The 11769-nt window shown below is 45.9% G+C and overlaps 1 protein-coding gene and 3 non-coding genes across 4 annotated transcripts; 3 read left to right on the forward strand and 1 right to left on the reverse strand.

Annotated features, from left to right (window-relative positions):
- Nucleotides 1-5739: 5739 nt before the first annotated feature.
- and3 (actinodin3) lies at nt 5740-8527 on the forward strand. The gene is made up of 5 exons (XM_063202469.1): nt 5740-5761; nt 6265-6328; nt 6457-6501; nt 6873-7030; nt 7368-8527. Exons 2-5 carry the CDS (start codon nt 6274-6276, stop codon nt 8205-8207), a joined length of 1098 nt encoding a protein of 365 aa, XP_063058539.1. The 5' UTR covers nt 5740-5761; nt 6265-6273; the 3' UTR covers nt 8208-8527.
- Nucleotides 8528-8980: 453 nt separating this feature from the next.
- On the forward strand, nt 8981-9062 carry trnal-uag (transfer RNA leucine (anticodon UAG)). The gene has a single exon. It is a non-coding gene; the product is annotated as a tRNA-Leu (tRNA).
- A 1202-nt stretch (nt 9063-10264) lies between these two features.
- On the reverse strand, nt 10265-10346 carry trnas-gcu (transfer RNA serine (anticodon GCU)). Its single transcript has one exon. It is a non-coding gene; the product is annotated as a tRNA-Ser (tRNA).
- Nucleotides 10347-11100: 754 nt separating this feature from the next.
- trnal-aag (transfer RNA leucine (anticodon AAG)) lies at nt 11101-11182 on the forward strand. Its single transcript has one exon. It is a non-coding gene; the product is annotated as a tRNA-Leu (tRNA).
- Nucleotides 11183-11769: the final 587 nt, after the last annotated feature.

The raw sequence follows: 11769 nt of genomic DNA on the forward strand, positions 1-11769 counted from the left end.
CGCAGTCCTGGAGGCAAGCTCCAGTGCATGGGAACGTTCCTGGCCACTACTGAACGAAAAGGGCAAAAATACAGTTTTTGGATATTCGTAGTGAGTGGCGCGTGCACCAACAATCTGCTCAGCCGGGCAGTAGCATGCAAGATGGGACTGGTGCTGAGAGTGGATGAACTGGAGTGTGACAGTGTGTTTGGTGACATTGGATGTTTAAATTGCAAACCAGTCAAAATAGAGCTCAGAGAGGATGCTCAACCCTACAGTGTCACAACCCCACGGCGTGTCCCCTTCCCACTGTTCACAAAGGTGGAGCAGGAGCTTGCACGCATGCAGTCCCTGGGCATCATCGAGGAGGTGAGAGAGGCCACGGACTGGTGCGCGCCGATGGTTCCAGTGGTGAAGAAGAATGGCAAAGTCCGCATCTGCGTGGACCTGAAGCGACTCAACGAGGCAGTACGGAGAGAGAGGTTCATCTTGCCGACGCTGGAAGATGTGGCGCCGACGTTGTCAGGGGCCGCCTACTTCTCGACCCTTGACGCGTCCAGCGGCTTTTGGCAGCTACCCCTGGATCCAGCCAGCCAGAGGCTGACGACCTTCATTACTCCAAAAGGGAGATTCTGTTTTAAAAGACTGCCCTTCGGAATCACCTCTGCTCCTGAAATATTTCAGAGAGAAATGAGCACTCTGCTACGTGAACACAAAGGCACAGTAGTGGTGATGGACGATATATTAGTGTCAGGAAAGACCAAAGCTGAGCACGACAGCAACCTGAAAGCTGTACTGCAGACAATCAAGGCATCGGGGCTTAAGCTCAATAAAGACAAGTGCCACTTTGCGCAGCCAGAACTACGGTACTTCGGGCACGTCATTGGAGCTGATGGAATAAAGCCTGACGGTGACAAGGTCAAAGCGATAACCGACATGCCAAGCCCCCAGAACGTCAGTGAACTCCGCCAGATGCTGGGTATGGTAAACTACCTGGCCAAGTTCTTGCCGCACCTGGCCACCGTGCTGCATCCGGTCACCTCCCTGCTGAGGGGTGATGTCCAGTGGGTGTGGGGTGCCGCCCAAGAACAGGCCCTCGAAGAGGTAAAGAGAATGCTGGTCACAGCACCAGTGTTGGTCTACTATGACCCTAGCAAGCGGATAGTGGTGAGTGCAGACGCCAGTAGTTACGGCCTAGAGCCACACTTCTCCAAGACCAGGGAGATACGCTACGTCAGTGGCATTCTGCTCACGCCACTTTGACAGATACGGAGCGCAGATACTCGCAGATCGAAAAAGAGTGTCTGGCGGGTGTCTGGGCATGCGAACGATTCTCACGTTACCTATACGGCATGGAGAGCTTCTGCCTAGAGACCGACCATAAGCCGTTGGTACCATTAATCAACACCTATGACCTGGATAAAGCACCGCTGAGATGCCAGCGCTTACTAATGCGGCTCATGAGATTCAATGTGAAAGCAGTACATGTGCCAGGCAAACAACTCATAATTGCAGACACACTGTCCCGAAACCCACTGAAAGTCAGTGAAGCGTCAGATACTGACGAGGACGTGAAAGCCTACGTGCAAGCGGTGATGGCTACCAGACCGGTGTCGGATGAGAGACTGGAGAAGATTCGAGCAGCGACCCTTCAGGACGAGGATCTCCAGAGGGTCACCCACTACATCCTTCGCGGCTGGCCAACTTCAATGTCGCAGCTACCACACACGCTCCAGGGCTACTACAAAGCGAGAGCTCACCTTGCTGAAGCTGACGGCTTGCTCCTACGACGACAGAATCGTCATCCCGTGGTCACAGCAGAAGGAGGTGCTGTCCAAGCTCCACGAGGGTCACTTCGGCTTGACCAAGAGCCGGGAGAGAGCCAAGATGTCAGTGTGGTGGCCGGGCATCGGACCGGAAATTACAAGGTGCGTCACAAACTGTGAGTTTTTGCATCACAAACAAACCTACTCAGAACAGAGAGACTTTAATGACTACACCATTACCAAATGGCCCATGGACAGAAGATAGCTGCTGATTTGTTCGAGTTAGATGGGAAACAATACATAGTCGCAGTCGACTATTACTCCCGCGACATAGAGATAGCCCACCTGCCTAGTATAACTAGCAAGCAAGTGATCAGCAGTCTCAAAAGCATGTTTGTACGCTGGGGAGTTCCCCTCGAGCTCTTCACGGATAACGCCATGCAGTTTCTGTCAGCAGAGTTCAGTGAGTTCAAGAATACTTACGACTTCCAGCATACTACATCAAGCCCGCACTACCCGCAAGCGAATGGTGCTGCAGAGCGAGCAGTGCAAACTGCTAAGCGGATCTTGCGCCAACCAGATCCACACTTGGCGTGGATGAATTACAGGGCCACCCCAATTCAGTCCACTGGACAGAGCCCTGCCCAGCTTGCAGTTGGTCGCCAGATCAGAACGAGAGTCCCTACTCTCACAGCAAATCTGCAGCCCCGCAATGTCAATCTGAAAAGACTGAAAGAAAAAGACAGACTGACAAAGCAGCGCTACAGATTCTTCTATGACAGGAGACACTCTGCGCGTGACCTTCCAGCTCTACGGCCTGGTCAGCAGGTAAAGGTCAAGCTGGATGGGGAAAAGAGATGGACGACTCCTGGTGTTATCGTCTCCAATGCACCAGAGCCACGGTCATATGTGGTGAGAACTGAGCAAGGCACAGTCACACGTCGAAACCGGCGTCACCTGCAGCTCATCCCAGAGCAGCCCAGCCTGGAGGGACAGACACCGCCAGAGGAACCTGCCCAACCAGCTGGTGTTACCACGAGTGAGCCAGCTCAGCCCGCATCAGCACCAAAGGCTCCAGACCCGGCATCGCCAGAGGGAGTGCCGGTCCAGTCGCCGTCTACTCCGGTTCCTGTGGTCAGGAGATCATCAGGGAGAACCATAAAGACTCCTGTGAAGTTCAAGGACTTTGTCCGATAAATGCTTCGTTTAAAATAAATGAGAAATGAACAGTTTCAGTTGAAGTTAAAAGTAATACTAAAGAATAAGTTACAATATGTTCTTTACAGGAAGTTTAAGGTAATGTTTTATTACTGTCAGTAAGTTTAAAAGTAACTGGGGTATAGAAATACCGTGCAGTGTGAAGACCTACTTTGAATTATTTGTTTATTGATATTTGTTTAAGAAACAAACTTAAGGGGGGAGATGTGATGAGACATAGCTTTTATTTTGATAAGGTCTCCGGTCATTACTTGTGATACGTCACACGCACTGCACGTCAGTCAAGTTTAGGTTTTGATTCAGTCAGCAACGCATGACATGTAATGTGATAAGCTCCTTCGATAAAAGTTATAAACCTACACTTCTTGTCCGTCCATTTCGTGACACATATGATTTTGGTCTCATTAGGTCAAAATCATGTTAATACCAAAACACTGCCAATTATTCCACCAATCTTATTAACCTTACTCCTTAACCTTAAATGACACAATGTCCCAACTATGACCATTTTTCATAATTAAATAAATTGTCTTTCGCTTCACAACCTAATCTCCACTCACAGGTATGGTGGTATTAAAAAGTAGAGATGTACAGGATCCAAGATCCGGTTCCGGATCCGGCAGGATAATAGGGTTTTTCAGACTATCCGGATCCGGCAGGATCTTAAGCAGTGGAGCCGGTATCCGGCAGTTACCTAAAAATCAGGATCTGGGGCATCTCTACTTTTTACGTAGCCTAGGCTTTTCAGTCAGTCTTTCACAACCCCAATCGCTGCATGGAGCGAAAGCCCTTTGGAGGCGGCCATTGAAGGCAGTGTGGCAGTAAGCTAATGAGTCTTAGAAATAGTTTGTGACAACATAATAAAAAGGGCCCACGTGGGCGAGTTGGCTATATGTTTCAACCCTTTCTTAGGTTCCGGTATCCGGTTCTGGATCCGGCAGGATCTTAAGTAGTGGATCCGGTATCCGGCAGGATCCTAAAATTCAGGATCCGGTGCATCTCTATTAAAAAGTGCTGTGTGTTTTCTCTACCTTATTGGGCTCCACAGTGCGCTACTCCATTACAGTGCATTTATAAGCATGGTGTTAATTAAAACCAGGCCAGTGAAATTCACTATTTAAAAAAAACGTGAGAAAGCAGACAGGGTATAGCCCCGAGCTGAGATCAGCACAAATCATTGCCATGTTATTATGAGGCTTAATTTCCTCCCTCTCCTTACTTTGCGGTCTTTTTTTTAGGAATGCTGACCCATATTTATTTCCTATAAAAATCAAATAGCCAGTTGTTACCATTCTGTAATGCATGAAATTAAACGGTGATGGGTGGATCTCAAGAAAAGTGAACTAAAACAAAATGTTTAGTTGCTAAACACAATGCACAAATGTACAGTAGGCTACTACTTAGGTGTACACTGATGTTGTTTACGATACGAGGCAAAGGAAGTGTACATGTGTGGTATTTTTTTTAAGAGGTGTGGTAGCCTCTACTGTAAATGGGGGTCATAATTTCTCTGCATATGCGGTGACAAAACCAAAAACACATTTTTTCGCAGTAGTATCTCCATCTGGAAAGTGCTGCAGGAACTACCCACAGATGCCCCGTAATGAAAGAGGGTACGGATGCTGAAATGTAATTATTGTATATTCTGTATGATTACCGGGCCGCTTACCTTTTATTTTAGTGCATATCTTAGATTCCTGTGCCATCCCCTTCACACCTGTTTCAGCACCTACTCAATAGCCGCCCTCTTTCTCTCTCTCCTGCCTTTAGGGAACTGGCGCAGCAGTAGGATTCAGACCTCCTCTCCGCCTCTCCTCTCCCCTTCTCTCCTCCCCACCTTAAACTCAAGAAACCACCTTGGCCTCGCACTGCTGTTTTGTTCCTGCATACATGTGGTTATTTGTCTTAGCCTAAAACACAGTGTAAGGCACACAGCATTACAGCAAGAAGATATTTTTCATTCTTTATTCTAGAGCAAAGAGTAAAAGGCTACACCGTGTAGAAATCCGCAGCACAAATGCAGATGACTCTGCCATTGTGGAATGGGTAAAGTTACAATGTACGTGGCACTGTGACAGCCTAGTTAAAGTTGAAAGACACTATCTTTTTGGCCAGGAGAATGGCCTCCTAGTGTTTAGGTAGGAAAAAAGAAATTCCAGCTGTTTTTCTTCCTGGTCTAACTAAGTGGGTCTTGGACATCACTGTTCAGACTTGCAGTTATTGTCAACACACATACAGGGTTCTCTTGTAATTACCACTTTAGAACAATCTTAGAAAAACACACAGGAGACACAGTTCTGCTTTGTGAACATGGCCATGACTCCAAACAACACTATGCAGAAAAGGTACATTGTGAAGGTACACAAATGTTTATGCCTAATCAGAGAGGCAACCTTAACAAGGGTAAGGTTATCATAGAAGGCAGAAAGCGAGGCCTGTGCCTGGTCGCTGTTGGTGTCTGCTCCGTGTATTTTACTGCCTGTTGACTTTCATTTGATGTTTTAAGTTTATAGTCCCCCCCACCCCACAGCAAATGCAATCCCCACCCCCACTCTCAAAAAGCCAAAATGGTTTGCACATGTTCCATATCAGAATTGGGACCATAATGAGAGCAGGGCATTTCCTTACATGTGAGATTTGGAGCCTACAGCAATAAATGGGCCTAAATGGGCGGAGTCTTTGTACTGTCCCCGGCCTATGGTATTAGAGCAAGCTAATGCACGTCTCTGACATCAGTATTTAGGGCAGACCACTGTGGCTGTTTCAGAAAACTGGACTGGTGAAATCTGCTGGCAAAGGTAAGAACTAAAGAATGCACTTTGTTTTGCTGCAAGCTAGAAGAAGGCATGCTGGAATTGTTAAAATACATTTTTTTTTTGTTATCAGAATATCTCTGAAGCTGTGACGATATTAAAAAAGAGAGTAAAATCTGAAATTACTTCTCTCATTTTCTTTAATTCTGCTCAACAGTGCCTATTTCATACATTTCATTGATTGAGTTCAACACTGTAGTTTGATAAATGTATTATTGATACAAACTGTAACGGTTTACATCGTCTGATATTTTATCACTTTTTATGTCATGTTGCAAATGCCACATGCAAGGTACATATAGTAAGCAAAGTGGAGAAAAGATTGGCCTAGTTCATTGATGTAAAATTATTTTAAGGTCACTGTCAAAGAAACAAAGAGGGATTATCAAAATGTTTATATTCTGCCTACAAATCAATAAATGCATACGATGTATGAAGCCAATTATAATCAACACTGTTCAGCTGATTGAAAAATGGTCTGTCTTCAGACGGCAAGGATGAGCGCCCACGGCTTTTGCACGGGGGTGTTGCTTTCCCTGGTGCTTCTGCCAGGTAAATGACAAAAGCCTTTCAACATGTTCATTCTGATATTAACATCTTCATTGTGATACGTAATATAATTTAACATCCTTTAAAATATTACATCTTAAAATATATCATGTAAATTTACTTTGTTATAGTCTTACTGGAGGCCACTTCATTATCGAAGGTTATCAGTAGAAGAGGTAAGTCCATGGACACTTTTCACGCTGTTTTTAATAAGCTTATACTGTATACATTTAGCTTTTGTGTAAACAACACACCTTTTCGTCCATGCTTGAGTGGTGCTGACACTGTGCAATTAACCCCCCACTTTAATCTGTGTTGTGCTTTGTAAGCCCACGCACACTTTGAATTCTGGTTTTAATAAGCTTTCATGCAGTAAATAAATCAGGACTGTTTTTGTATATTTCTCTATTAACAATAAATGTAATTGTGTAACTGTGAGTACACACACAATTTCTTGCAGGGCATGTTTGGTTTGAGTGGTGCTGACACTGTGCAATTAACCCAGTCTTTGATCTGTGCTGTGCTGTGCTGTGCTTCCCAGCTCCAGCTGTGGATGGCCTTAACATTGACTCTGTCAAGGCCCATAGTTTCCTGGCCAACTCCCGGCCGAAGCGCTCCCCGCCCCCGGACCCCAAGTGGTACCGCAAAACCCCAGACTTCCAGTCCTACTACCGCTACTACAACAGCATAGGACACTACGAAGGGGTGAGAGGATACACCACAGGAAGAAAAAAAAACACAAACATGAAAACAATCAAATACAACGCTTTTATGTATTCAAATATACTTTTATTTGTATTTGATAGGGACAGATACACTTCATGAAGGCTGTACAACAGAGAAGCGTCATAGCATTTATAGCCATAGGCTAATTTCCAATGCCCGTATACAGTAGTATTTTTTCAGGAAGATTTGGGAATTGCATTTTGAAATGTCTGGTATAAAATACTGTCTGGTATTAAATTCTCTCCCCCACCCCCTGTCTGTGGTGTGTGTGTGTGTGTTTGTATGCGTGCGTGCGTGTGCGTGATCCTATCCACAGCTGTATGAGGTCGACAAGATCCGCATCCTCTACCAGCAGATGCGTCACCTGGAGCAGGAGTATGGGCCTGAGGCCTACAAGTACCAGAGCCGTCTGGGAGTGGCGCCCACCACAGCTGCACCCACCACCACCACCACCACTCCCGCCCCCACCACCACCATTCCGCCTCCGACCCTCCCGCCCTACTCCCAGGCCCCGGTCATGTACCTGTGCAACCCCAAGGACCCCCTGTGCAAGGCCAACATTGTCTACATGCCCTCGGGGGCCGTGCCCATCCTGTGCGACCCACGCCACCACCCGGCCTGCAAGCCCACTGTGGTGGAGGGCCCCCTAGAGGCGGCCATCCCAGCTGCACCTGTGGCCCCGAAAGTGCCCGAGGTCCCTGAGGAGTCGGAGGAGGAGGAGGCTGAGGTGCCCGTGGCGGTGCCCCAACACTCGGACGCCCCTCAGGCCCCACCGGCGCTCATCTTCAAGGGCATGGAGTATGACTGCGACCCCTACTGGGACCCCGACTGCTTGATTGACAACCCGCCGCGGCCAATCGTGGAGAAGGCTCCCGAGGTGGTCCCGCCTCCCGCTGCTCCAGCAGCCACTGAGGCGCCGCCTGCTCCACCTGCCCCGCCCACCCCTGCTGCTCCGAAGGAGGAGGAGGTGAAGGAGGAGGAAGAGGAGGAGGAGGTGGTGGAGGAGGCAGAGGCTCCAGCTGGAGACCTCACTGATGCTGATGCAGAGTCTTATTTCGATCCCTACGACTACCGCAGTGAACTCTTCAATCCATACCTCTACTCTGAAGAGGACACCACAGGTCCCGAGCCGGAGGACAGCCAAGCCGCAGCTTAACAGACTGTGAACGGAGTGGAGACGAGCAGAAGATTTAGAGAAGGAATGGTAGCTTGGAAAAAAACAAAAACAAATTTAAAAAAACCAAATAACAGTAAAACTGTGGAGAAATCACGTGTTTAATGTTTCACTCAAGTAACTGGAGAAAATTTGTCAAATAAACAAGATAAATGAACATTCTATCTGAAATTCCATTAACTATACATACAGTATATCAGTTGAATGAAGTTTTTTTTAAAAACCCACATCATCTTACTCAGGCCATCTTTTTGCAATAATGCATTAGAAGAGTTATTGTTTTTTTATAAATGCTCACCTTGAGTCCAATCAACTTTTTGCACAATGTCGTTTTCTTTTCTACTAGACTCTAATGTGAACAAACCTGTATGACAAGGACGGTCCAAACATGAAAGCATGTGCAACTGTGAAAATAAACTATATGTGACAAAGTACATGGCATTTTCTGTGCAAATTATTAATGGTCCTCCTCATTGTGATGAAATCAACTGGTGCCCTGCCGTGCAGAAACATGGGACTTTGTTGTAATTTTAAATTATAGGGTATGCATTATTTAATTTGTTTAAATTTGTATCCAAGCTCAACACACTCGTCTCCTCTTGGGGAATAAAACTCTTCTACGTGGGTCCTTCAAGTGCAAACTTGTGTTTTGCACCTGAACAACAGTGACATAAATGAAACGGAGAACTACCGCTTTACATAGGAATGCATGGAACTGCATATTCTTAGTGCCACCTGGCGGCATGGCGAAAAGCGGTAGCGTGGCCGAGCGGTCTAAGGCGCTGGATTTAGGCTCCAGTCTCTCTGGAGGCGTGGGTTCGAATCCCACCGCTGCCATAACTAGTTTTAAAATATAGTAAAGAAAATAGCACAGATCTGTTCTCGTAAAGAGAAGTGTTTGTACGCAGAGACGTTTGCTATGGACAGGTGTTTACTCTGACATTTAGCTCACTCTTCGGTTGTAGACAATGTGCCACTGCCCATCCATGCTCTATCTGCTGGTAGGCAGGATGAATGAAAGAGTACTACAGCATATTCATCTTTATCACGTGAATCAAATCTTCTTTCGGAATTCCTAGGACTTTTTAATTCCAATTGCATGTTAAATGTCTTTATAATGCCATTTGACTGTAAAGAGAAATGTATTAGATAGATAGTGTATACGTTTCATAATATTTTTTTTCATGGCAAAACTGTTTTGTTTAGGTTTGAGCGTCCCCCTTTTTAAAAACTATCTCTGTGTCTGCATTGTCAACACTCCCGATTTGTTCTCAGAGCCGTACTGTCTTTATATAAGGCTCTGTCTTTAGATGGCGTTAAAGGATAAATCAGTAATCACACAACAGCCGTATAAATATATTTATATACGGCTCTCTATATACGGCTCTGGCTCTGGTTAGGTCTGAGCGCCACCTGCTGCTTCAGTTGAAAAATACAGTTCCATTTCCCTCGCGCTTAATTCTTCGTCGGCAAAGGAGTCCGAAGTCGGTAAGTATGAACTCCCGAGTTTAATGAGCAAACACTGTTAGTTGACATAACCTCCTGCTTCTGGAGGTGTTGAGTTAAATTAGAAAAGAATTAGGTATTTTTTATTATTATTCCTGAACATTGACTTCTCGAAACCACGTCACCGTAGCATCTGGTAGTTTAGCTAACGCTCTCGGTACGCCAATGGTTCGATAGTAATAATGTAATTATCTCTGCCATTTCTGTACATTAAGTTTGGGATATGGAAATGAATGTGTTACCTGCTTGATGCTAGTGTGACATTTCTTTGCAGACAGCCAACAAAGTTCGGCAGAATCTAGACGCGGACAGTTAGCCTTGTAGGGGAATTCAATAGCAGCACATTGGCTTGCGTGATTTATATTAGACAGCTAACCTAGCTTGTAGCTCGAGTGATGTTGAGTGAAGACACTAGGTGGCGCCGTAGAACATGATGTTGTTTACAGTTCAGTGCCCACGTTGCAATGTGGTTGCAACTCACAAGGTTTTGATGATCTCCCTTCAGGTGCACCAGGTAAACACTTCAAAAGTGCCGACGAGGATGGGATTCGAACCCACGCGTGCAGAGCACAATGGATTAGCAGTCCATCGCCTTAACCACTCGGCCACCTCGTCGCGATAGATATCGTAAATAGGGCGCAAAATGGACTTTTAATAAATCCTAATCTTCTCTGTGATAAATGTGCTAAATGATTCTTGAATCTGGAGAGCGTGTCGCTGTGTGCCGTGTGTCGGCACGTGAAGGTAGCCTTCAACATTACGCATAATAACTGGTGACATGTAAATAGACTACTAACAGATGATGACATTGACTAAGTATTAAATTATATGATCTTCCCATATATTTAACCATTATGGAAGCGGTGCAATGCAAGCGAAGCCTGACAAGTTGTGAGAGTATGACATGAAGTACACTGGTGTGTTTTAACAAATTCACAAGTACAGCACATCTACCGCTAGGGTGCAGTACCAGATTCAAGAGCCAAAACAGTACATAGGCTACGTAGTGCGAAACGTTGCAATATGCTGACATAAAATAAACAACTGTATGAAACGTGGCAAACAACAACTACTACTGCACCAGCATTGTAATCATTTCAAGTGATACATTCCCAAATCCTCCGCGCAACGCAAAGCTGGCATCTGCGGCCCAAGTCTCCCCGTCCTTGTTGCGTGACGTGCCACATATGGCCAACTTGCGACCGGTCTTAAAGTGTTTAATACACACACTTACATAAAACAATTGAGCCAGCGTGGTTTTCCCGATCAGTGAAGTGTACAAGTAAATAATTTCAGGGCTTGCACACGACCTTGCATATTCAGTTCCATTCTCCGTATCAATATGGTGCTGTTCTTCTCTGTTGCGCACGGTAGCGTGGCCGAGCGGTCTAAGGCGCTGGATTAAGGCTCCAGTCTCTTCGGGGGCGTGGGTTCGAATCCCACCGCTGCCAGTTCCTTTTGGTCGTGAAGAACAAGTGTAAATGGAATCTTCTTATATTGGATGTAATTTCCATGTGACAATTAGTAAGAAATACACCAATCCCGCAACCATACACCTATGTGGAGCCTATTGGCAGGAATTTGGCAATGCACAGGGTGAGGATTTAGGAATTAACATATTTATTCACTTTGTCTAGTGCTGTAAACACCAAGGGTAACAGTTAGATCCAAACCAATATGTGAGGAACAGACTTGGGACGAGGAGACCCACCCTCGTCCACGAACCGCCATTTTGTAAAGGTGTAGCCTATTTAACATGCTGTGATGTTCACATGTCCTTTCAGTGCATACTAGACCAATTAACATATCTCCTCGATGATGCTAATCCGTCATTCATTTCGGGAGATTTAACAAAAGACGCTCGTGCGTCCTTAGGCTACATCTGTTCGTGATGTGTGGCCAACAGGCGGTTTGACCATCTCTCCATCCTTCTGGTCTGGTCACCCCTTCAGTTCCAACATCCAGCTTCCCGGATGACGAATGACGTCAACAAGCCATCTTTGTTCCTCTAATCCAAGCGTCTATTTTTTATGTAGGC

Source organism: Engraulis encrasicolus, chromosome 7 (assembly GCF_034702125.1).
Source record: "Engraulis encrasicolus isolate BLACKSEA-1 chromosome 7, IST_EnEncr_1.0, whole genome shotgun sequence".
Taxonomy (NCBI): domain Eukaryota; kingdom Metazoa; phylum Chordata; class Actinopteri; order Clupeiformes; family Engraulidae; genus Engraulis; species Engraulis encrasicolus.

Coding starts and splice junctions, on each gene's coding strand:
- and3 (XM_063202469.1), top strand. CDS start 6,274: ATGAGCGCCCACGGCTTTTGCACGGGGGTGTTGCTTTCCCTGGTGCTT. Junction 6,329..6,456: donor TTCCCTGGTGCTTCTGCCAG/GTAAATGACAAA, acceptor ACTTTGTTATAG/TCTTACTGGAGGCCACTTCA. Junction 7,031..7,367: donor GCATAGGACACTACGAAGGG/GTGAGAGGATAC, acceptor TCCTATCCACAG/CTGTATGAGGTCGACAAGAT.